Genomic DNA, 26,376 nt, shown 5'->3' on the forward strand with positions numbered 1-26,376 from the left:
GCCCAGAACTGGACGCAGTATTCCAAGTGCGGTCTAACCAAAGTTTTATAGAGCTGCAACAAGATCTCACGACTCTTAAACTCAATCCCCCTGTTAATGAAAGCCAAAACACCATATGCTTTCTTAACAACCCTGTCCACTTGGGTGGCCATTTTAAGGGATCTATGTATCTGCACACCAAGATCCCTCTGTTCCTCCACGCTGCCAAGAATCCTATCCTTAATCCTGTACTCAGCTTTCAAATTCGACCTTCCAAAATGCATCACCTCGCATTTATCCAGGTTGAACTCCATCTGCCACCTCTCAGCCCATCTCTGCATCCTGTCAATGTCCCGCTGCAGCCTACAACAGCCCTCTACACTGTCAACGACACCTCCGACCTTTGTGTCGTCTGCAAACTTGCTGACCCATCCTTCAATTCCCTCGTCCAAGTCATTAATAAAAATTACAAACAGTAGAGGCCCAAGGACAGAGCCCTGTGGAACCCCACTCACCACTGACTTCCAGGCAGAATATTTTCCTTCTACTACCACTCGCTGTCTTCTGTTGGCCAGCCAATTCTGTATCCAAGCAGCTAAGTTCCCCTGTATCCCATTCCTCCTGACCTTCTGAATGAGCCTTCCATGGGGAACCTTATCAAATGCCTTACTGAAGTCCATATACACCACATCCACAGCTTGACCCTCATCAACCTTACTAGTCACATCCTCAAAAAACTCGATAAGGTTTGTAAGGCATGACCTACCCCTCACAAAGCCGTGTTGACTGTATTTGATCAAGCCATGCTCTTCCAGATGGTCATAAATCTTATCCCTCAGAATCCTGTCAACCAAGGTAGTGGGAATGCATGGTTGAGCAAAAGGGTCGGCATTTCTGAGGCAGAAGGTGGCATCATCAGAACAGATGTGGTGCAGATGGAGAAACTGGGAGAATAGAACAGAGTCTTTACAGGAAGCGGAGTGTGAGCATGAAAACTCCAGATGACTGAGTTGGTGGGTTTGTAATGGATATTAGTAGCCAGCTAACCTCAGAAATACAAACAGAAATGTCAAGAAGCGAAGGAAGTCATCAAAGGTGAACCAGGTGATGGCAAAAACCGGGTGGAAACTAGAAGTGAAATTGATGCATTTTTCCAATTCTGGACGAGAGGAAGAAGTAGCACTGATAATATCATCAATACACCAGAGAAATAGTTTTGGGTGGGGATTCCAGTAGGACTGGAACAAGGGATGTTCCATGGATCCCAAAAAGAAACAGCATAACTGGTGCCTATGCAAGTGTGCATAGTTATTCCTTTGATCCGAAAAAAGTGGGAGGAATTAAAGGAGAAGTTGAACAAAGTGAGAATGTGCTTGGGCAATGGTAGGGATGGGGCCAGTTCTGGCCTTCTTTCCAGGAAGAAATAGAGAGGCCGAAGGCCATCCCAATAGTGTAACCAACGTGTAGAGTGTGTGGCAGGTGCTGTTATCATCAGTTTTTATTATTTCTTGCTAGTTTTCCCATATAGTTTATCTTTTCTGTCTTTATTCCCTTTTTAATCTTTCTTTACTGGATTCTGAATTTATCCCACTCTTCAAGGCCATCACTGACATTTGTCTCCTTACATGCTATTTATTTCAATGGAATGGTCTTGTTAACTTCCTTGGTTGCTATTGTTGGTTTATCTCTCTCTTAGGATCTTTGCTCCTTTTTACTGTATTGTGGTTTATCCCACCTATTCTACTATACTACTTCTAGCTTACAATACATCTCGTACAGTCAAAATATTATGGCTCATTCTGAAGTACAATGCTTGGTGCTGTGTATTTCAGTCTTACCCTTGACAAAATGACTTTTCCCTCTCTATTTTATGAAGTCTGTCTTGAGGAATATTTGATCATTTCTACAGTCCAAAGGGGGTTCCTCAGCTGGTTCACCTTCTCTGACTGGGCAGATGGAAAAAGGGAAGCCTTCAAAATGAGGCAACGAGGGTCCAGAGACAATATTTTCCTGTTGGAGTGAAGGGCAAGGCTAGATGATGTCGAGAATGCTGCATGACTAGAGAAATTAAGGTTTTGCTCAAGAAAAAGGAGGAAGCATATGTCAGGTATAGACAGCAGAATGAATCCCTAGAAGACTACAAAGGCAGTAGGAGTATAATTAAGAGAGAAATCAGAAGGCAAAAGGGCTACATGAGATAGCTTTGGAAGATAAAGTTAAGGAGAATCCAAAGGGATTCTATAAATACATTAAAGACAAAAGGGTAACTTGGGATAGAACAGGGTCACTTAAATATCAGCAATGCTGCCGATGCATGGGACTCAGGAGATGGGGTTGATACCAAACGAGTGTTTACTGTGGAGAAGGATATGAAAGATACAGAACATAGGGAAATAAATAGCGACATCTTGAAAAATGTCCAATTACAAGAGGGTGGTGCTGGATGGGTTAAAAGGCACAAAGGTGGATGAAATTCCTGGGGCCAGATCAGGTGTACCTGAAAACTCTGTGGGAAGCGAATACTGGGCCCCTTGCTGAGGTGTTTGTATCATCGATAGCCACAGGTGAGGTGCTGGAAGGCTGAAGGTTGGCTATTGTGGTGCCAGTACTTAAGAAAGATGGTAAGGAAATGCCAGGGAACTATAAGCCAGTGAGCCTGACATTGGTGGTGAGCAAGTTGTTGGAGGGAATCCTCAGGGACAGGATTTACATATATTTGAAAAGGCAAGGACTGATTAGGGAGGGTCAACATGGCTTTGTGCATGGGAAATCATGTCTCACTAACTTAATTGAGTTTTTAAAAGACGTAACAAGGAGGACTTATGAGGGCAGAGTGTGGACATTATCTATATGGACTTCAGTAAGGCGTTCAACAAAGTTATTCATGGTAGACTGGTTAGCAAAGTTAGATCACATGGAATAGAGGGAGAACTAGCCATTTGGATACAGAACTGGCTCGAAGGTATAAGACAGAGGGTGCTGGTGGAGGGTCACTTTTTAGACTGGAGGCATGTGCCACAAGGAGTGATGCTGGGTCTACTGTTTTTTGTCATTTATATACATGATTTGCATGAGAACATTTGAGGTATGGTTAGTATGGTTAGACGCTAAAATTGCAGGTGTAACGGACAGCAAAGAAAGTTACCTCAGAGCTCAATGAGATCTTGATCAGATGAGTCAGTGGGCTGAGAAGTGGAAGGTAGAGTTTAATTTAGATAAATGTGGGGCTGCATTTTGGAAAGGTAATTTAGGGCAAGACTTATACACTTAATGGTAAGGTCCTGGGGAGTGTTGCTGAACAAAAAACCTTGGAGCACAGGTTTGTAGTTCCTTGAAAGTGGAGTCATAGGTAGACAGGATAGTGAAGATGGTGTTTGGTATGTTTGCCTTTATTGAGGGAACTGTATTGAGTATAGGAGTTGGATGGTCATGTTGTGGCTGTACAAGACATTGGTTAGGGAGACAGTAGGAACTGCAGATGCTGGAGAATCTGAGATAACAAGGTGTAGAGCTGGATGAACACAGCAGGCCAAGCAGCATCAGAGAAGCAGGAAAGTTGATGTTTCGGGCCTAGACCTTTCTTTCCTCTGATGCTAGAGCTGGATGAACACAGCAGGCCAAGCAGCATCAGAGGAGCAGGAAAGTTGATGTTTCGGGCCTAGACCTTTCTTTCCTCTGATGCTGCTTGGCCTGCTGTGTTCATCCAGCTCTACACCTTGTTATCTCAGGACATTGATTAGACCACTTTTCGAATACTGCACGCAATTCTGGTCTCCCTGCTATAGGAAGGATGTTATGAATCTTGAAAGGGTTCAGAAAAGATTTACTAGGGTGTTGAGAACTTTGGAGGGTTTGAGCTTTAGGGAGAGGCTAAATAGGCTGGTGTTATTATCTTCAGAGCATCGGAAGTTGAGGGGTGACCTTATAGAGGTTTATTAAATCATGAGGGCCATAGATAGGGTAAATGGACAAGGTATTTTCCCCTAGAGTGGAGTATTCCAAAACTAGAGGAAAAACAGTTAAAGTGAGAGATGAAAGATTTAAAGTAGACTTAACGGGCAGCCTTTTCACACACAGGGTGGTGCATGCATGGAATTAGCTGCCAGAGGAAGAAGTAGAGGCTGGTGTAATTGCAACAATTAAAGGACATCTGGAGGTGTATATGAATAAGAAGATTTTAAGAGGGATGTGGGTCAAGTGTTGGTAAATGGGACTAGATTTATTTAGGCTATCTGGTGTGCATAGATGATTTGGACTGAAGAGCCTGTTTCCATGCTGTACATCTCTATGATTCTATGGTACGTCAATCCTGGTAAGAACAAGACTTTAAGTAGTCATTTGTTGGCTTCTTAGGGCCTCAACTGGTCCAATGATGGGTGGGCTACTCAACTCCTTCTCAATGCCACTGGTAAAATACCAGTGGAGGAGGTAGACAAAGGCCATGACTATGCCACCATGCCATTCAATGAAACCTTCCCACGCGCCAATGCAATTCTGGAGACGGTGTAGAATTCACTCCTTTCTCTACTTAAAAATTCAATCATATTTATGAACAATGATATCAGAATAGCTATTATTGATTTTTTTTATGTTGTAAGGTTTAGAATTAGAATTATGATAAAGATGTTAAAATGTTAGATATATTTGCTCTGGTATTCGATTTCTTTTTCTTTGGCAGTAAGAATATAATATACACAACAGGGCTGGTACAAATCCTTGTAAGAACTTTTGCTGAGCATGCACTGTACTCATTTAAGTATTTTGTTAAAGTAAGATCCAAAGTCATATGTGTACAAAATGTGACTATAGCGACATTAAGTCTGTCCAGCTAATTGTCAAGTTTAACTTAAAAGTAAGATGGAGCTCTTAATCAGCCAGACAAAGTGTATTCCCAAAACATCTTGTGATTTCTTGGTAAATGGATGCTATTCAAACATTTTAATTATTTTGCAGTTGTTTATTCCTGCATAAAGATCTCACATTAAATCTAACAATTTTTTCAATTAATGAGCCAGGTTTGAAGTTAGTGCCAGCAAAAATTCCGATAGATACAGTAATGCTTGATCTGCAAAATAACAAAATAACCGAAATAAAAGAAACTGATTTAAAGAACCTGCCTTCGCTCTATGTAAGTCAGCGTTTTTAATTATTCTTTCAGATATTGTATTTTTAAACGTTCATACGTTTATTATATTGTACTGTTTGTTTAAAAGATTAATGGCAATTGTATGAATGATGTGGAGCATTCGTGACCTTTTTGATAACAGTTTAGCTAATAGAGCTTAGATTCCTAATTCTTTGAAGACATTAGAGGAATTTTAACCCAAAGTATGGCCTTGGATCAGGTAAGAGGTAAAATTCAAATATTTCAAACCTGATTCCAAATTTTCCACTTCCAATTTCAATGGAGGTGGTGGTGTCAAATATTGATGAGGGAGCTTGATGACTAACTTAATCTTGCAGTAACATCCTTAAAGAAGATTTAGTTTCTTTTGACAATCTTTATTTGAAAGATCGTTTTGGCCTGAGAAATCCAAATAAAATGATGAGAAACGTAAATGGATCTCAGTGAATCAGTAACTAAGATGCAGAACTTTCCTCAGCAGAAACTTTATTCTCACTTTGACATTCTTACAGATCTACATCTCAAGGTCCAAACTGTCTACTTGATAGGTATTTTTAATCAACCTGGTCAGACATGTTATGCTACACATCTGGAACAGGTGGAAATTGAGCCAGAGCCTTCTCGCCCAGCGTTAGGAACACCACCAATGTACCACAAAAGCCCTTTCACTTTATATAGTGTTTTGAACACCCAAAGAAAGCCAATTATCTCATTAATTAACTAGTTAACACCTTCTTAACAGGGTCATGCAAATGAATAAACATTAAAGGAAAATTACAAAGTTAAATTAAAATTTGGTTTTGTGGGAGATGACGGACTGCAGCCCCTGTGGTATCCATAAGCTATAGAAAACCTCTCAAGGATGCCAACAGGTACCATGTACTGCCTTTCTATGAATACCTGGGCTTAAGTGTAATCATGGAAGACAGCTACACAGTTGGGTTTAACAGCATCCTCCATAGTGCATTATTTGGAACTGTGAAGGAATAACTTGGCCAGGCTCAGAAGCAGACCTGCGAAGGGGTCGTCTAACTTGTCTGTCACTTTCCACATCATTTGACCAAAGATCAGGAGAGGGAGGATGTGATGTTGGAGACCGAAGCAAGGCCAGATGTTTAGGATAGGCTGTCGCAGTTAACAAGAGGGTTAGTATTCAGCAACCCAAAAGCATGTGGAGTATCAATTCTGCAGGGCTGCGAATAGTACAAATGATTCTGGAGCTGAACTTGCGAAATATATGGGACTGGTACATGCAACACTTTGATTCCAAGCCCATAATGATGAAAGGAAGGCCTCTTATGTACAGAATTTCCTATTGGGAGCCCGCACATCTGACCAGCAAGAAAGAATACCATGGTTGGAAAGGGCAAAGAAGTGGAGGGTGTGCAGTAGCCCCACAATGCAGAGTGGAATGGCATGAAGATAATTTCTGCAAAATGACTCAAATTATGGAGCAGGAGTTCCCAGGTAAATATCAGGGCCTGAGTTTAACATGAGATATAGAACATAGAACATAGAACATTACAGCACAGTACAGGCCCTTCGGCCCTCGATGTTGTGCCAACCTGTCATACCGATCTCAAGCCCATCTAACCTACACTATTCCATGTACGTCCATATGCTTACCCAATGACGACTTAAATGTACCCAAAGTTGGGGAATCTACTACCATTGCAGGCAAAGCGTTCCATTCCCTTACTACTCTCTGAGTAAAGAAACTACCTCTGACATCTGTCCTATATCTTTCACCCCTCAATTTAAAGCTATGCCCCCTCGTGCTCGCCGTCACCATCCTAGGAAAAAGGCTCTCCCTATCCACCCTATCTAACCCTCTGATTATTTTATATGTTTCAATTAAGTCACCTCTCAACCTTCTTCTCTCTAATGAAAACAGCCTCAAGTCCCTCAGCCTTTCCTCGTAAGACCTTCCCTCCATACCAGGCAACATCCGAGTAAATCTCCTCTGCACCCTTTCCAAAGCTTCCACATCCTTCTTATAATGCGGTGACCAGAACTGTACGCAATACTCCAAGTGTGGCTGCACCAGAGTTTTGTACAGCTGCAGCATAACCTCTTGGTTTTGGAACTCGATCCCTCTATTAATAAAAGCTAAAACACTGCATGCCTTCTCAACTTGCCGGAGTAAAGAAGACCCACAGAATGCTTGAGCCATCTCTATAACTTGGATGCCATCGAGACTGAGCACCTTGGTTTTTAAGGCTCTGACAGCTATTAAAACACATGTGCAAGTTCCATTGACAACACCCTGTCTGCTCCTCCAACACCTAGCATTTCCCCAACTTTAATCAGTTTAGCAGCCCAGGCCCTCTTTTTCACCAACTATATCAATCCTGAGAAGTATCCACTTAATATAATATTTGATTTAACCAATGAAAACAAATAACCACATTATCTAAATTAACTCAAGAAACAGCCCTTAGAGAGGTGTTGTACCAAATATCAAATTTTCAAGGTCAACTGAAAAATTAAAATTGAAATACAATTCGACTGGCTGATGATACACTTTATCCCTGGCCTCTTCTGGTGCAGTGTTAATGTCCCTACCTCTGGGTGAGAAGAACAGCTCCAGAGCGGTCTCATAAATTGTTTATTAAAACTGTGTACTTCGGCTCCTGTGGTGGTCACCAGTCATGGAAGGTCTCAAGCGTACTTATGGACACCACATGTTTCCTAACCAAAGTCACACAGATGTAGACCCAGCAGTGGGAGACAGGCAAGAAGTCAGGGCTAATGCCCCTATCTACAGTTCCTTGGCTAGACTGCTTATGGACATGAGGTGGACTAGCTTGCCTGCAATCCCTCTGCAGTGGGTGGCCAAATATCAGGAGCATGGGGCTTAAGTCTAAGTAAAATGTAAGCAGCTCTCCAAAACACAGACAAAAAAGTCTTGTGCCCGAAAGACATACTCGAAAGACCCTATATGTGTACATGGAACCTGAACTCCTCAAGGCCACAGAAGATACAGACAACCTAAAAGTCTGTAAACCATCTTAACTTTTTTTTGTATACACTGCTATGTGCACCTGCATTTTAAATCCTTAATGGAAAAAGGAAGTACTCTGATGTAGAGAGCCGCCTACTAGCGTCTCCAGTAATCAGTGGACTGGAAGATGAAATACCGCAACATATCCAGATGATTGACAATGGCAAGGAAGAGGAGAAAGTGCCGCAGCAGCCATACAGGTAACCTCTCCACACAGAACAAAAGTTATGTCGGGAACTTCTACAACACGGTTCAAACTGCGGGCCTGGGGTTCCCAAAGATTTGAGAGCCAGGGGCAATGTGAAATTCTGCACAAATGGGTATCGGTTCAAACAGGGTTCCACTGCACACAAACTACCTGGACACCATCGAATACCAAAGGCCGAGTATCACAGTTCAAAGACTATGGGTGGTTCTGGCCATCAACTGGACATCCACAGATGTACAACGTGCAACTTCATATGGTATCGTTCTGCTGACCCCTCTGTTATCTTGCATGTCCCCTACCCTGGTCACCTGAACCTTGATTTCCACCGACCACTTGAATTCAAATTGAAGAAAGTGTGGACTCTTCAGCAGTGCCCCATTTTTATATGCCCTCAAATGACCAATTAGGTCAATTATAATAACTACATTAACTAGTTAAAGCAGACTGATTAGCAATCCACAAAGAGGGTGGAGTGTGTATGGAATGAACTGCCAGAGAAAGTGGAAGAGGCTGGCATAATTAAAACATTTAAAAGGCAGCAGGATGGATTCACAAGTAGGAAGGGTTTGGACGGTTACAGGCCAAACACTGGCAAATAGGGCTAGATTAATTTGTTTCTGTCCTGTACAACCCTATGAATCTATGACCCTGCATGGCCACTTTGACCATAAGCAATTTTTCAGCAATTTCTGTTTTTGTATCAAGAAAGCTTGTTGTCAGGTAGGAAACTGCGCAAGATAATTAATAGACAACTTCTGGGTTTCCTGCCCAGAGGATCCAATTCCCCATCCACTACCACACCGCCACCAGTCCCCAATGCACCTCACATAAATATCAGGACCATAATCTCCATATGAGGATTACAACTAATTATCAGGCATTGAGGAAAGGAATGTTTTGCAGACATCATAAATTCACAGTACAACAACCATCTTGCAATAGCTAAATAGTAAGCACCAACGAAGTAGGCAGGAAGTAATGTGCAGCTATCCCCACCACCTTGGTGAAGACAACAAAAAATGTCCAGTAGTCTAGATTTGTACCCTAAACAGGCACTGTCAGGGGCAGCTTGTATTATCCTCCTTCCTTCCCGAGTAGGTAGGTAATACAACCTAATTTTGTTCCCTCTGCTGACAGCAACAGATTATTTTTGTCACCATTATTAAATTTTAGATTAGAAAGGCTTCTCTGACCTTTAATGAACTCCTAGTGATTATGTTCTGGTTCTTCCACACACTTCAAATTTTAAAGATAGCACGAGTATTAGCTTTCATCAATCACTTGAGATTCACAGAAAAGCAAAATATTGCATATGTTGTAAATCTAAAACAATCAGAGAAAAGGCTTGAGCAAGTCAGCAGTTCTGGCAGTATCTCTGAAGAGAGAACATTCAACTCAAAGCATTAACTGCACTTCTGTCTCCACAGATGCTAGCAGACCTGCTGAGTTCTCTAGCACTTTCTCCGTGAAGTGAGATTATTGGTCTTTCAATCACTTTGGGGAATTTGTCATCAAATTAAATACTTCTATATATCTCTTTACTTTTTAAAGTTAGATGATGCTGTGCATTTACCCCCAAGATTAAGATGGGAGGCTTTTTATCGTATCCATGAAGGCATGGTTCAAATGCTGGTGTGCAGTCAATATGTTAATTCATTACACCTGGACCATCTCCAACACATCCCTTACCTTTCTGGGCCACTCTGTCTCCATCTCAGGCAACCACCAGAAACCGATATCCATTTCAAGCCCACTGACTCCCACAGCTACCTGGAATACACCTCCTCCCATCCACCTTCCTGCAAAAATTCCATCCCCTATTGCCAATTCCTTCGCCTCTATGCATCTGCTCCCAGGATGAGGCATTCCACTCCCGTACATCTCAGATGTCCACGTTTTTCACGGACCGCAACTTACCCCTGCAGTGGTCGAGAATGCCGTCGACCATGTCTCCAGCATTTCCCGCAACTCATCTCTCACACCCTGTCCCCGCAATAACCGCCAAAAGAGAATCCTTCTCATCCTCACATACCACCCCACCAAACTCTGGATCCAACACATTATCCTCCGATACTTCCGCCATCTGCAATCTGACCCCACCATCAAAGACATTTTTCCATCCTCACCCTTGTCTGCTTTCCGGAGGGACCACTCTCTCAGTGACTCCCTTGTCTGCTCCACACTCCCCTCCAGCCCCACCACACCCGGCACCTTCCCCTGCAACCGCAGGAAGTACTACACTTGCCCCCATACCTCCTCCCTCATCCCCATCCCAGGCCCCAAGAAGACTTTCCACATCAAGCAGATGTTCACCTGCACACCTGCCAATGTGGTTTACTGCATCCACTGTACCCATTGTGGCCTCCTCTACAGTGGGGAAACCAAGCGGAGGCTTGGGGACCACTTTGCAGAGCACCTACACATGGTTCGCAATAAACAACTGCACCTCCTAGTTGCGAACCATTTCAACTCCCCCTCCCATTCCTTAGATGACATTTTCATCCGCGGCCTCCTGAAGTGCCACAATGATGCCACCCGAAGGTTGCAGGAACAGGAACTCATATTCCGCTTGGGAACTCTGCAGCCCAAACGTATCAATGTGGATTTCACAAGCTTCAAAATGTCCCCTCCCCCCAATGCATCCCAAAACCAGCCCAGCTCGACCCCGCCTCCCTAACCTGTTCTTCCTCCCACCTATCCCCTCCTCCCACCTCAAGCCACGCCTCCATTTCCTACCTACTAACCTCATCCCACCCCCTTGACCTGTTCATCTTCCCCAGACTGACTAATCCCCTCCTTACCTCCCCACCTACACTCAACTCTACTGGCTCCATCCCCGCCTCTTTAGCTTGTCTGTCTCCTCTCCACTTATCTTCTCCCCTATCTATCTTCGATCCATCTCCCCCTCTCTCCCTATTTATTTCAGAACCCTCTCCCCCTTTCTGAAGAAGGGTCCAGGCCCGAAACGTCAGCTTTTCTGCTCCTAAGATGCTGCTTGGCCTGCTGTGTTCATCCAGCTCCACACTTTGTTATCTATGTTAATTCATTGCATTGTTACATAAAATCACAAGGGGCAGAGATAAAGTGGATTACATTGTCTTTTCCCTGGAGCGGGGGAGTTCAAAACTAGAGGGTATATTTTTAAGACAAGAAGAGAAATCTTTACAAAGGATGTGAGGGGGCGACTGTTTTTTTTAACACAGACAGTGGTTCCTATGTGGAATGAACTGCCAGAGGATGTGGTGGATGCAGATACAGTTACAACATTTGAAAGATATTTGGGTAAGTACATAAATAGGAAGCATTTGGAGGGATATGGGCCAAATGCAGGCATGTGGGATTTGTTGGAAAAGTTGGTCGGTATAGACTAGTTGGGCCAAAGGGTCTGTTTCCAAGCTATGTGACTCTGTTGAAAACTACTTGTTTCAAGGTTGCTCATCTTGTTGGAAAAGGACTGTTTCTAGTTCAATATTTTCAAATAGCTAACTATTAATATGAATCTCACTGTCTTATTAAAACTACTTATCTTCTGTCCCACCTAGGCACTTTTTCTGATTAACAATCAGATAACCAAAATTCATCCAAAGGCATTCAGGTCCAATAAACATTTGAAATTACTTTACCTTTCCTGGAATTTGCTACCTCAGATTCCAACTCATTTACCAAAATCCCTTGTGGAACTAAGAATTGATGACAACAAAATTAAGAAAATACAAAAGCAAGCTTTTAAAGGAATGAAGTTTTTGCATGTTTTAGGTAAGTCGGTACAAACATAGTTAAATAAGAAGCTCTAGTAAAACTAATCTATTCTCAAGATCTCTTTAAATTGCTTTTCATTACATTTAAATATATGAACGGCAGCTTTACCTCAGTCTTTTTTACTGTTAGGACGTACATTTACAGATCACAACTTTTCAAATGGGGCTTATACATCTTTTAGCTCTGAGGGAATATTATGCAATTCTGTGGTTATCAGATATGGTGTGTGTCATCTGGACACATGGGTTAAGGTAGCCATCCATTCAGAGAAAATGTTCCTCAGGATTACAAGTGTATTTTCTGTAAACACGCTGCACAAGCTAGGAATCAAATTGAAGCAGGAAATGTGGGAATCTTCACAAGCTTGGCAGAGTGACGGCTGTTCCTGTTAAATATTACTGATCTAGGTCTTAGTGTGCATGGAACCTAGTCTGCAGATGACACGAAACTTGGAAAATGAGACAAACTCAGGACACTCTTCCACAAACTGCCCTGACCTCAGCATCTTCGCCTAGCCCGTAACAGCCAACCTAACCTCCCAGTCACCACCCATTTCAACTCCCCGACCCCTTGTCCTTTGACATGTCCATCTCAGCCTCCTCCAATGTCATAGCAACTTGCAACATAAATTTGAAGAACACCACCTTATCTTCCACCTGGGCACCCTACTGCCCGGAGCACTCAACACTGATTTTGCCAATTTCAAATAACCTTCCCACGCATCCTGTGGCTCCCCTTCCAGCGCCAAATCCTTCCTTCCATTCCACTTTCTGACCTTCCCTTCCAGCCACCAACCAGATTCATCCCTCCCGTGGACCAAGGAGGTCATACCTACCACCATCGTTTACCCATGACCACCATTCTGTCTCCACCCTTCCTGCTCTCTATCTGCAGCTGCCTCTGACCCCAGATCCAGTCCTGAATTCGGGGAATACCCGAAATGTTGGCTGCTCCTTTACTCCAGATACTGCCTGGTTTGCCGTGTTCTTCCAGCGTCCTGTTCATCTAACTGGATTCCATTATCTGCAGTTTTTTTTTTGACTCTGTCTATTGCCACTGCTTGGCAGTCACCAATTTCCTCTCTATCTGCATACCCATAAACTGCAGAGAGGACCATGACTATAAATTTATGCTATTGTTAAAACTGAAGCTCTGAAACCTGGATCTTTAGCTGACAATATTTAATGTAATTGTTTGTACAGGATATGAGAATGACTTGAACCACCTGGCTCCCATATGACACAGAATGTGTACCCACTGTTTTACTCCATTTGCTCTGTCATGCCTCTATTTTACATTGGATTAGATTAATTTATCAAACAGCTACCACTCCTGTAGCTAGCTGAGTGTTCTATAGGAAGGATGATTGAAATCTTTTTCCACAACTCCAATAATCTAACCATATTAACTAGAACAAAAGATCTCTTTGGTTTTACTGTCCCTTTTTATTGAATTTTCACTTAGTCCCTATATCAAATGAATTAATACTTTAACTCGATGATTAACAATCAAATTGGCTTCAGTTTTTTTTGTTTTTGTACTAATCAATCAAGTGTCATTTTATAGATGCTTAATTTAAATAAAATGTTTGGCAGACTATCATTCCAAATGACATTTTGTCGTGTAAAACCGCGTGACGATTATTTTTCATTTTCCATTTATTTAAAACTCATACACCTCAACCCAAACCACTACAAAGCACCCACTCATACCCTGCCATACAACAGCCCTGTGCCTAGTGTGCCACACAGCAGCCCCACTCTTAGCATGCCATGCAGCATACTGTTCCCAGCCTGCTGCACAGCACCCAGCTTGCTGTACAGTGCTCCACTCTTAGGGTGCCATGCAGTCGCCCCATTCTCAGCCTGCCATACAGCAGCCAGCTCCCAGGCTGCCATGCAGCAGCCCTGTTTTCAGCCTGCTATACAACAACCCATTCTCAGCCTTCTGCACAGAGCCCAACTTTCACCATTTCCGTTTTCCTACTGCTCAAAGTGGGATGCCTGTGATTTATCACAATAAAATTTCAAAGATCTCAATCCTAACAGATTGGGCTGGAGCTTACAAATTCCAGCCCACCTCATGGGCATTCTCAGCGGGGAAGTCGATATTTAGTGATGAAGTTAAAATCCTGATCCTTAGCAGCATAAATCTGAAGGAGGGGCTCCACAACTTAAAGGAACTTTAACTTATAAATTAGTTCTCAGAGGCTCTTATGTCTTAAAAACAGGAGTAGGAATTTGAATCTTTATGACTGATTCACCTTTCAGTCAGTTCACCATTGACCTTGTTGTGGTTTGGATCCAGTTTCCTGCTTGGACTTAAAATCCCCTGACTGCTTGTCGCAGTCCAGAATAAATTTCAAGACCTAGTCTCTACCCTCTTCTGGGGAAAAAATATTCCATATGCTAAAGATCTTTTGAAAGGAAAGGTTTCTCTTCATCTCTGTTTTTAAAATGGTGACCCCCTGTCCTTAAACTACGTTCTCTTGTTTTAGATTCCCCAACAAGAGAAAATATGCTCTAGTTATCTATTTTATCTCATTCCCTCAAGGTCTTATATGTTTCAATAAGATCACCTCATTCTTCTAAAATCCAATGGGAATAGTCTTCATCTTCTTCCTTTTGTTTCAAAAGATAAACTGTTCTTCACAGGACTAAGGTGAGTGAACCTTCACTTAACTGCTTCTGAAACAATTATATGTATATGTTTCAAATAAGGAGACCAAAACCGTAAACAATACTTTAGGTGTGGATACACGAAGGACCTATAGAGCAACAGTAAACTTCCCTACTTGTGTATTCCATTTCCGGTTCAATAAATTACAACATTCTATTTCCCTTCCTAATCAATTGCAGCACCTGCATACCAACTTTATGATTCATGTACAGGACACACATATTCCTCTGCGTCGCCTTGTTCAGCAATCTCTCTCTATTTAAATCGCACACTTCTTTTTCTATTCTTCCTGCCAAAATGGACAAGTCTGCCCATGTTATATTCCATTTGCCAAATTTTGCCCACTCACTCAACCTGTCTATATCTGGTTGGGTCATCAAAAAATATAGTATCTATCCACCAAATGTTACTTTTTACAAATAATGTATTTGTTTTACTTTCCTATTAACATACTGTACAGAAGGTATTTTGCTATCTCTAAGACTTGCTAAACCTAACCTAACAGCTGAAATGATGAAAATGAACATATAAAAAGAGAAAAATATTTCATATCCTAACTACTTTTTCCACATGCCATCCAGAGCCAAAGGTGGATTTTGTTCATGCATCTTTTTAAGTTCATTGGTAGATCGCTGGGTATTTTAAAAACTCAATCACAATATTCACTGCCTAGGCCAACATTTGTTGCCCATTCCTAATTGCCCAGATGGCAGTTAAGAATTGAGCATATTGTTGTGGGTCTGGAGTCGCAATGTGGGCCAGACCAGGTAAGGATAACAGTTTCCATCCTTAAAGAACATTAGTAAACCAGATGGGCTTTTCCGACAATTAACAAAGGATTCATGGTCATCTTAATTTCAGATATTTATTGAACCTAAATTTCACCATTCAAACCCAGATCCCCAGAACATTATCTGGGTCTCTGGATTAACAGTCCAGCGATAATACCACCAGGCCATCACCTCCCCAGACCTGTCGGACATATCATTTATTGAGTCCACTAAGTTTTAGGTATAAGTTTTTTTTAAATTGGATTTGAACTCGAAGTAATTTTTTTCTGTGACATCATATCTGCCTTAACTTTCTTCAAAGATACACTCTGAAGTTAACTTGCTTAAATGCTCCCATTAACTCATACATTGCTTTTGACAATTACACATTATTTAAACACAGGAATATTGACAACACAGAAGGAAACCTTGCACCCCCCATGTTCATTATGGCCCACCTAATTCTTTGAATTTTTTTTGTTCCATATTGATTGCTAATAACTCTTGTGTTACTACCTTCTGTGAATAGTCAGCAATTAAACAATCTCACTGTCTTTAATTGTAGTCTGTAAGATTCCTCCATTCTATCATGCAATCAGGCTATCTTATATGCCTTTGAAAGAGTTATCCATTTATTCCCAAACCTCTGGCTCTTTCCTCATATCTGTGGCACTGTTTCCTTTAAAATATAAATCTAACTTAGTTTTAAAAATTACTATTGAGAACCTGCATTCAGGCAACATATTCAAATTCATACCAACTCAGAACTATTCTTCCGCATCTCTCCTTTGTTTCTTTTGTTACCTTAATTCTGCACCTTCGGGTTAGCAACATTTTTGCTAGTGCAAACAATTTATACCTGTCAATTTTATCATAATAGCTCGCAGAATTTTGAAAACCGTTATGAAATCTTCCTGCCTGACAATTTTCTGCTTAATCAAATGGTAGCCCTGAAGTCCAAACTCATCTCTAGCTAAGGTGATGATATTCCATTTCATGACGACATACCGAGTGTCATAGAAGTTACAGCAATGGTGAGAGCCATTTGGTTTTCCAGGTCTGTGCTAGCTTTTTTAAAAAGCGATCCAATCCATTGCATTCCCCTTCCACTTTTGCAGTGCTCTGCAATTCTATTATTGTCAGGCAGTAAATTCCAGATCACAATAACTTACGAAAAAAAGTATTAAATCACATCCAGTCATTTCGCAGTTACCTTTAACATGTACACTCTGACTACTATACTTCAGCTGCTGAAACATTTCTCCATAAATTATTCTACAAAACCATTGATAATTTTCAATACCTCTACACAAATCTCTCCTTAACCTCCTGTCTGTCTCGCCTGTCAGGTAACTCGAGTATTTAAGATAACAAAGTGTGGGGCTGGATGAACACAGCAGGCCAAGCAGCATCTTAGGAGCACAAAAGCTTTTGTGCTCCTGAGATGCTGCTTGGCCTGCTGTGTTCATCCAGCCCCTCACTTTGTTATTTTGGATTCTCCAGTATCTGCAGTTCCCATTCTCTCTGAACTCAAGTATTTAAATCCTGATTTGGTTCTTGGGTAGTCTTCTGCATTCTACTAAAGTCCTGACATCCTCCCTAAAAGTGTCCAGCTATGGAAATTAAGCTGTTAAGAGTAATCTTTCTGCCAGGGTTGGAGGCTTTGAGCCAAAGGGAGAGCTGAATAGGCTGGGGCTATTTTCCCTGGATGATCAGAGGCTGAGGGGTGACCTCATAGAGGTTTATAAAATCATGAGGTGCATAGATAGGGTAAATAGACATGTTTTTTTTCCCCAGGCGTTGGGGAGTCTATAACTAGAGGGCACAGATTTAAGGTGAGAGGGGAAAGATATAAAAGGGACCCAAGGGCAACTTTTTCATGCAGAGAGTGGTGCGTATATGGAATGAGCTGCCACAGAATGTGTTGGAGGCTGGTATAATGACAACATATAAAAAGCATCTGGATGGGTACATGAATAGAACAGGTTTAGATAGACATGGGCCAAATGCTGGCAAGTGGGACTAGATTTTGATAGAATATGTCGTTGGTGTGGATGAGTTGGACTGAAGGGTCTGTTTCCGTGCTGTGTATCTCTATGACACAATGTTATGAAAGGAAATGACTGTATATCAAGGTACAAACTGTTAATAACAAACACTTTGAATTGCAGAAATGAGTGGAAATCCACTTGATGCTACAGGGATGGAACCCGATGCTTTTGATGGGGTATTGAGACTGATTTACATTCGAATTTCACAGGCAAATTTAACTTCTGTTCCCAAGAGTAAGTTTATTTGATTATTGGTTTCTTTTATGGAGCAATGCACAGGTAGGGATATTCAAAGGTTAAATCAAGGTTTTGAGATAATAAAGCTGAAGTCTGAGTTTTTTTTCCCCCTCACTAATATCACAAGCCAAAAGGACAACGTTTCAGCTGTTCTAAATGGCTTTCTCTATCCAGAAACTGTACCTTTGTCTTGTGATAATATCTAAAATTATGTATTTCAGGAATTTGGAAATGTTAACAAAGACAGCTTCATCAATGTTTGGTCAATTCATTGCAATAGAGGGAAATCCAGCAACTAAAATTGCACATACCATTAATAAAACCACTTAAAACGATGCAACAGTGGAAAGTGGATGGTCAGGGAAAAGACAGGCAAACCAGGCAATCCGAGTCTTGAACAAACAGAGAATGCTGGAGAAACTGAAAAGGCCCGGCAGTATTTGTCGAGACAGAAACGGAGTTATCATTTCGAGGCTGGTATGACTTTTTCAGAACTGAATGGAGTTGTTAATGTGCTGAAAAGAAAAAAAAACTGCTAGACAACTTCAGCTCTGACGAAGAGTCACCTAGACTCGAAACATTAGTTTGCTTGTTTTCTTTCCATGGATGTTGCCTGATCACCAATTTTTTTTGTTTTCAGAACAAAAATATTGGCGATCAGGCAACATCCAGCATCTGCAGTCATTTGGTCCAATAAGGTGTTGGAAATGGTTTGTTTTTACACGTCCGACAAAAGAAGTAGCTCAGAGCAAAAGGCAAACGGGTTATTAATGGTGCAGAAAGAGAAAAAGCGATAAAAAAAGGCATAAGTTCTAAAGTGAAAGGAAAGAAATTCAAGTACTTCAATCTTACACATAGATGAGACTGATAGATTCTATCAACTGTGGCTCACTTGGCTACACACTCACCTCTTCAGGCGTAAGGTCATGGGTTTAAGTTTCATTGCAGGGTTGAAGCAGAGGAAACTAATTTGGCATTTAATGCAGTAGTTAGGAAAGTACCATCTTTTGGATGAACCATTAAACTGAGGAAACAAAAACAGAAGTTGCTAGAAAAGCTCAGCAGGTTTGGCAGCGTCTATGAAGGAAAAATCAGAGTTCACGTTTCAGGTTCAGTGACCCTTCCCCAGAACTGAAAATGCAACATTAAACTGAGATCCTGTCTGCCTGATCAAGTGGTGAAAAGATCTTGGCACGACGTCAAACGAGAGTACAGGAGTTATCACTGGTATCGTGGACAATATTTATCCCTCAATTAACATGATAAAAATGCAGACTATCAGATCATCAACACATTGCTGCCTGAGGGTTTTTGCTGCCACAGTTCAAACATTACAATGACTACAATTATTTTAAAATGACTACAATGGCTGCGCAGTGCTTTGTGACATCTGGTGGCAGTGAAAAGTGCTGCAGAAATGTCAGTTGATTTTTTCTTTACGAAGCATTGAGAAAACTAATTATTCTATTACAGAAGACTGGCAGCTTAACCTGGTGCTAGTTTACAAATTAACAAATTTATTAAATTTATAACATTTATTCGCTCATCCAACACCTCAGCCACTACAGTTCTGATCCTTATAAGTCAAGGAAAATTCAACATCTTTGTCAGGAAACCTATGTCAAAAGGGCAAAGGCAAAACAACTCTTGGCTATGAAACAGTGAGTTATATATTTTTCTGCAATGGGATTTTTTTAAAAAAGGTTTACTCACACGAAATCTCCCAATTTGAGTTAATACATTACAGTTTCTCAACAGATGTTGTATCTGTGACAGATATCCAAGAAAGGTGCAAAGCTATTTAATCCCAATACAAACATCCAGTATGTTTTGTTTAAATATTTAACAAAAACAGAAATTGCTAGAAAAGCTCAGCAAGTCTAGCACAATGACTGTTCTGCGGAAGGGTCACTTGACCTGAAACGTTAACTCTGATTTCTCTCTCCAGATGCTATCAGATCTATTGAGCTTTCCCAGCAATTTCTGATTTTGTTTCTGATTTACCACACAGCATTTCTTCAGGATTTTGTTTTACTATATATTTGATTGTAGCTCTGTTTAACTTAAAAATATCCTATGAAATTTCAAAGTATGCCTCAGCCTGTTTTATTTGAACAAAGTAGTAGAGTTTTTATATCAGTCAGAAAAATAAAACTATTTTCTTGATTTATGTTCAAAGTATTTTCATCAGCATACCCTTGATAATCTGAAGTTCATCCCTTTCCACTGGGTGTCAGATAAATAATGGTGAGACACAAACATTATGAAAGAGAACAATTACCTTATACATCAACTACCAGGAAATATCATGGGTTGCTGCACAAATTACTTCACTTTGGAAGGCTGGCTGAATATACTGAAAATTGAGAACTCTGTATTTTTTTGCTCTAACAGGCTGGTTTTACTTAACGATAGTCGAAGAATGATCAACGAACAGTATAAAATCATTACATATTTCTCCATTCTCTTCAACCACATATCACTTCCTTCCCTCCAAATACAAGCTTTAAACAAAATTACTTGGTGACCTCAAACTAGCCTAGTTCTCTGCTAATTCTGTTACAGAAGCTTTTAAAGTAGGGGTTGTGCTTGACGTACAATATCCAAAAGTGACATTGTTGCCCCTTATATAATTATTCAGATCTCTGATCTTTAAACAGTTATCAGAGAACTTGAGCTACTGAATGACTATGCACCCTTCTAAAAAGTCTGTGATGAAGACACGTTAAAGCTTCAATTTCAAGGCCAAGCCTTACCTCTGTTCAATGTCAAAGTGTGACGAAATTATTTACACTTGGTCAACTATATCAGTGATTATTTATGCTAATTATCCTCAACTTATCCTTCAAGATTTACCATCCAATTTGCACGAGCTGTATATTGATCACAATAAGATTTCATCAGTGGAACTTGAGGATTTTAGGCGATACAAAGATTTGCGCAGGTAATTTTTTCACTTTTTAAATAAAATCAAATGTGATGCCAATCCATTGGCAATATCATTTTCAATGTATTTCTGATCTGAGAAATGACAAGGAAAACCAGAAGACCAACTTAACTGGAGAAGGCAGAATATGGATTAAGCACAATGGTCCAGACATGGCATGGCACGGTGGCTCAGTGGTTAGCACTGCTGCCTCACAGCACCAGGGACCTGGGTTCAATTCCACCCTTGGGTGACTGTCTGTGTGGAGTTTGCATGTTCTCCCCACGTCTGCGTGTGTTTCCTCCCACAGTCCAAAGATGTGCAGGCTAGGTGGATTGATCATGCTAAATTGCTCGTGGTGTTCGGAGATGCATAGATTAGGTGGGGTTATAGTGGGGTGCGTCCAGGTGGGATGCTATGAGGGTCGGTGTGGACTTGTTGGGCTGAAAGGCCTGTTTCCACACTATAGGGATTCTACGATCTGTGTTGCAGTCAGCATTGAATAAACTATACCTGCAGTTCATCATGCGTAAATAATGTTGTGGACTTGATTAATTGTAAACATTTTCAAAACACTCTTCCTGGCTCTTTTGTCTCTTAATCCCTTGTTTGCTTCCAGTACATAATTTTGAACTGAATTACAAAGTACACCTGCGGTTCATTATGCTTAAACCTGCCTGTGTACATCTGCTAAGTTTTTGCACTGCAATTTGTGGTAATGAAAAGATTAGAACATGATTCAGGGTCTGTGGAAACAGGGAAAACAACAGAGATAGAAAGAACTGCGGATGCTGGAGTCAGAGTCAACACAGTGTGGAGCTGGAGCAACACAGCAGGTCAGGCAGCATCAGAGGAACAGGAAAGCCAATGTTTTGGGTTAGCAAAGAGTCCCTACCCGAAACATTGACTTTCCTGTTCCTCTGTTGCTACCTGACCTGCTGTGTTCCAGCCCCACAGGGAAAACAATAGTGTGTCACTTAATGAGGTTAAAGAATCCTTAATGAGGTACCAGCCATGTAGTACGAGGTCAGAAGTACATAGTACATAGAACATTACAGCACAGTACAGGCCCTTCGGCCCTCGATATTGTGCCGACCTGTCATACCGATCACAAGCCCATCTAACCTACACTATTCCATGTACGTCCATATGCTTGTCCAATGATGACTTAAATGTACTTAAAGTTGGCGAATCTACTACCGTTGCAGGCAAAGCATTCCATTCCCTTACTACTCTGAGTAAAGAAACTACCTCTGACATCTGTCCTATATCTTTCACCCCTCAAGTTAAAGCACACGACACCAGCCGATGTGACCTGATGAAGGAGCAGTGCTCCAAAAACTTGTGATTTCAAATAAACCCGTTGGAATATAGCCTGGTGTCATGTGATTTCTGACCTTGTCCATACCATTCCAATACCAGCACTGCTACATCATACAGGTTGTATGGCAGTTTTTAAGGCTCAATGCACCATTTTAGAAAAGTCACTTGCAATTGAATGACCAGCCTAACTTTTTCTGGGGTTTCTGGTGTTTGAGGTTTGTTTAATTAAATGTATAACCGCTTCATACAACTGCATGTTAGTAAATGCCAAATATTTTAAAATCAGTACCACAAAGCTTTTGGAGGAAAAAGCTCCTGACTTTGACATGTAACTACATTTGTGTGGAAGCCAGAAATTGTTGTCAATTTACTGCTTAGTAACAGCAAGCTCTGCCAAGGTTACAAGAGCTGTAATTGGGATGAATTGAAGAAATTAATATTGAATTCTTAAGCCTGGAATACAAAATTGTTCACAATTTGGTATAAAAGTCAATAGAACACAAAATAGGTTCGCTAGTTTGGAAAATGGAAAATTCAAATAAGTGCAATAACTCTTAAGAACTGAGACAAACACAAGAAACAATGGGCAAGTTAGCAGGTCTCGCAGCACCTATGGAGGGAAAAACAGTGTTTTTGTTTTGGAATTCCAGCATCTAATGCTTTTATCTAATTCACTGAATGTTGTGTAAAAGAATATTTTACTTCCCAGGTCTGATATTTCTGGCCTTAATGGGCACAAACCATCTCTAAATATTTTAGCTGGAAAATAGAAACAACTAAATTACACATAAAACATGAAAAAAGATGAAAACAAATTAATTTGGCTTACATCGTAGTTCACCAATAAGCCAAGTTGTATTTCTTAAATACAGAAAAGCGTATGAAGTGAGCGGATAGATAAAGGTAGAGAGAGACGAGTGGTTTGTCTTACAATGACAGACTGAGCAGTTGAGGCCTATAATTCCTAGATTTTACAAGAATGATAGGAGATCTGAGGTATACGAGATGCAACGTGTGTTGGCAACGTTGACATGGACAAGCTGTTTTCTCTTGTGGGGCAATCTAGAATGAGGGATCAAAGTTTTAGGATCAGGGGTAATAAATTTAAAACAAAGATGAGAAAAAATTACTTCTCTCAAAGTGTCATGAATCTGTGGAATTCACCACCCCAGAGTGTGGAGGATGCTGGGACATCAAGGAGCAAATGGAAAGATTTTTAATTAGTAATGCTAAAGGGTTCTGGAGCAGGGTGGAAAGTGAAGTTGAAGCCAAGGGGAAGAGGTCAGCTATGATTGTATTGTATGGGGGAGCAGGCTCGAGGGGTTGAATTCGCATCTCTCACTCCTAATTTTTATGTTCTTAAGAAATGTATAGATGTAGCATGCAAGAGTTTTCAGGAAACACAATTAGATAGCTCAGAAATATCTCAGAAGAGGAGATGATGTGGGAAAATATGAAGTTGTTTAGTTTGGAAGGGAGAACAAAAATACAGAATATTAGTTAAATTGAGTAAAATTGCAGAAAGAGGCAACAGAAAGGGAATTGAGGATACTTGTGCACAAAACAGAGAAAGCTAGCACACAGGCGCAACGTATAATCAGGAAGGCTAATGTAATGTTGACCCTTATTTAAACGAGGGTAGCAGTAGGGAAGTCTTACTGAAAATGTACAAGATGCTGATGAGATTACAGCTGGAGTACTTTGAACAGTTTTGGTCCCCTCATTTAAGGAAAGATATCATCTACCAGGAGGCAGTTTTCAAAGGAGATTTACAAATTTGATCCTCACTAAAGAGGAATTGTCCTGAGCAAAGGCTAAACAGTTGGAAGTCTACCCACTGGAATTTAGAAGAATGAGAAGTGATCTTATTAAAACCTATAGGATTCTTAAGAGGCTTGGACAAAGGAGGTGATGGCCTAGTGGTATTATCACTAGACTATTAATCTTGAGATCCCGGCGATGTTCTGCGGATCTGGGTTCAATGCTGCCATGGCAGATGATGGATTCTGAATTCAATGAACGCCTAGAATTCGGAATCTAATGATAACCTTGAAATCATCGCTAATTTTCAGAAAAACCCATCTGATTCGCTAATTTTAGACCAAAAGACCCCAAGACATGGGAGCAGAAATTAGGCCATTCAGCCAATTGGGTCTGCTCTGCCAATCAATAATGACTGATAAGTTTCTCAACCCCATTCTCCTGTTTTCTCCTCGTAACCCTTGATTACCTTTACAACCAAGAACCTATCTATCTCCATCTTAAATATACTCATTGGTCTGGCCTCCACAGCCTTCTGTGGCAGTGAATTCCATAGATTCACCACTCTCTGGCTGAAGAAGTTGTCTCCTTATCTGCATTCTGAAAGGTCTTCCCTTTGCTCTAAGGCTGTGCCCTCGGGTCCTAGTCTCTCGTACCAATCGAAACATCTTCCTAACATCCACTCTGTCCAAACCATTCAGTACTCTGTAAGTTTCAATTAGATCCCCCCTCATCCTTCTAAACTCCATCAGGTATGGACCCAGAGTCTTCAAACGTTTCTCATATGTTAAGCTTTTCATTCCTGGGACCATTTTCTTAGGGAAGGAAACTGCCATCCTTACCTGGTCTGGCCTCCATGTGACTCTAGTTCCACAACAATGTGGTTGACTCCTAATTACCTTCTGAGCAATTAGGGGTGGGCAATAAATGCAGGCCTGGCCAGTAACACCACCACTTCCTGTGAATGAATTTTACAAAAGGCTGAGAATTTGTTTCCCTTCATAGTAGGATATAAGACCACAGTGTCAAAACAAAGAGGCACCAATTTAAGACAGAGAGGAGGAGGACTTTCTTCTTTCAGAGAGCTGTGGGGCAGACTCCTTGTGTACGTTTAAGGATAAGATAGATTTTTGATCAGTGAGAAAACAAGAAAGTAAACATTAGGAATGGTGATTCAGCCATGATCCTACTGAATAGCAAAGCAAAATTGAGAGGCTGAATGGCCAAACAAGCTCCTGTTCTTATGTTTTTATTATCATTGTAACAGTGCCACCGAGTAGGTAAAGGCAGAAATCAATAAATAACATAATTTATTTGTCAGACACCAGGCTGAGTTTGTGAAAGGTTAAGTAATGACTACCATTGAAACTAAAATTTTCTGTTACAGCATTACAAATGGGCATAACCTATGTTGCAAGAAGTATAAAGCGTTTGCCCCAGTAACAAGGTGTTGAATAAAAACACTTTATGAAATTCATGTCCCATAGACTGAATAAAGAGTTACTCCCTTCTCATGTTACAGATTGGACTTGTCCTACAACCAAATTAAAGAGATTGAAAATGGAAGCTTTGCATTTCTTCCTCAACTAAGACAGCTTCATTTGGAAAACAATGAAGTTAAGCAAGTTCCTGCTGGCATAAAGGAACTGATGTATTTGCAGGTAAATAACAATTTTTTCCTATAATTAATTACTTTTGTTTTACTTTCATGCTTTTGTACAACAACTGAAGCATTTAGTAAAAATAACAAACTAAAAATAAACAGCATAAGAAAATGTGATTATGGACAACAACCAACAGTCTCAGTCCTGGAATCATTGAGTGATACAGCACAAAAACAAGCCTCTTGATCCAACTCACCATGCCGGCCAGAAATCCTAAACTGATCGATCCCAATGCCAGAATTTGGCCTGTATCACTGTATGTTTCCACTCGTGTACCCATCCAGATCCCTTTTTAATGTTATAATCATGCCCATCTTGACCAACTCCTCTGGCAGTTTGTTCCATATGCACACCACCTTCTGCGTGAAAATGTTGCCCCTCAGGTCCCTTTTAAATCTTTTCTCTCTCACCTGAAACCTATGCCCTCTAGTTTTGGAATCCCCTACTCTGGTAAAAACACTTTGGATAGTCACCCTTTCCATGCCCCTTATGATTTTATAATCCTCTATAAAGGTCACCCCTCAGTTGCCAAAGCTCCAGGGAAAAAAATCCAGCCTATTCAGCCTCTGCCTGTAGCTCAAACCTCCAATCCCAGCAACATCCTTGTAAATCTTTTCTGAACCCTTTCAAGTTTAACAACATCTTTCCTATAGCAGGGAGACTAGAATTGAATGTAGCATTCTTAAAGTGGCCTCACCAAAGACCTCATCCAACACAGTGAGACACTAGCAAGTTCATATGTGACTGCAGGTCATCTTCTGCTGCTGTTAGTCTCATCCAGGACTGCCTGTGTTCATCCTGAGAGCTGATGCTTCTTTCTGCTGATCTAAGTATTTGGACTACAGTTGAGTATTCTGGTAAAATGTCACATCAATCAGTTTTTTAAGCAC

The 26,376-nt window shown here is 40.9% G+C and overlaps 2 protein-coding genes across 2 annotated transcripts in view; one reads left to right on the forward strand and one right to left on the reverse strand.

Annotated features, from left to right (window-relative positions):
- cenpp (centromere protein P) overlaps nt 1–26,376 on the reverse strand; it is a 307,375-nt gene that overhangs the window by 102,439 nt on the left and 178,560 nt on the right. The window lies entirely within an intron of this gene.
- Nucleotides 1–26,376, forward strand: part of aspn (asporin (LRR class 1)) — a 62,801-nt gene that overhangs the window by 27,284 nt on the left and 9,141 nt on the right. The window contains exons 4-8 of the mRNA XM_059649642.1: nt 4,995–5,107; nt 11,859–12,072; nt 17,696–17,809; nt 20,663–20,756; nt 25,345–25,483. Of these exons, the coding sequence (XP_059505625.1) occupies nt 4,995–5,107; nt 11,859–12,072; nt 17,696–17,809; nt 20,663–20,756; nt 25,345–25,483 (674 nt within the window). The remainder of the gene's footprint in view (nt 1–4,994; nt 5,108–11,858; nt 12,073–17,695; nt 17,810–20,662; nt 20,757–25,344; nt 25,484–26,376) is intronic.

This window comes from Stegostoma tigrinum, chromosome 11, assembly GCF_030684315.1.
Source record: "Stegostoma tigrinum isolate sSteTig4 chromosome 11, sSteTig4.hap1, whole genome shotgun sequence".
Taxonomy (NCBI): domain Eukaryota; kingdom Metazoa; phylum Chordata; class Chondrichthyes; order Orectolobiformes; family Stegostomatidae; genus Stegostoma; species Stegostoma tigrinum.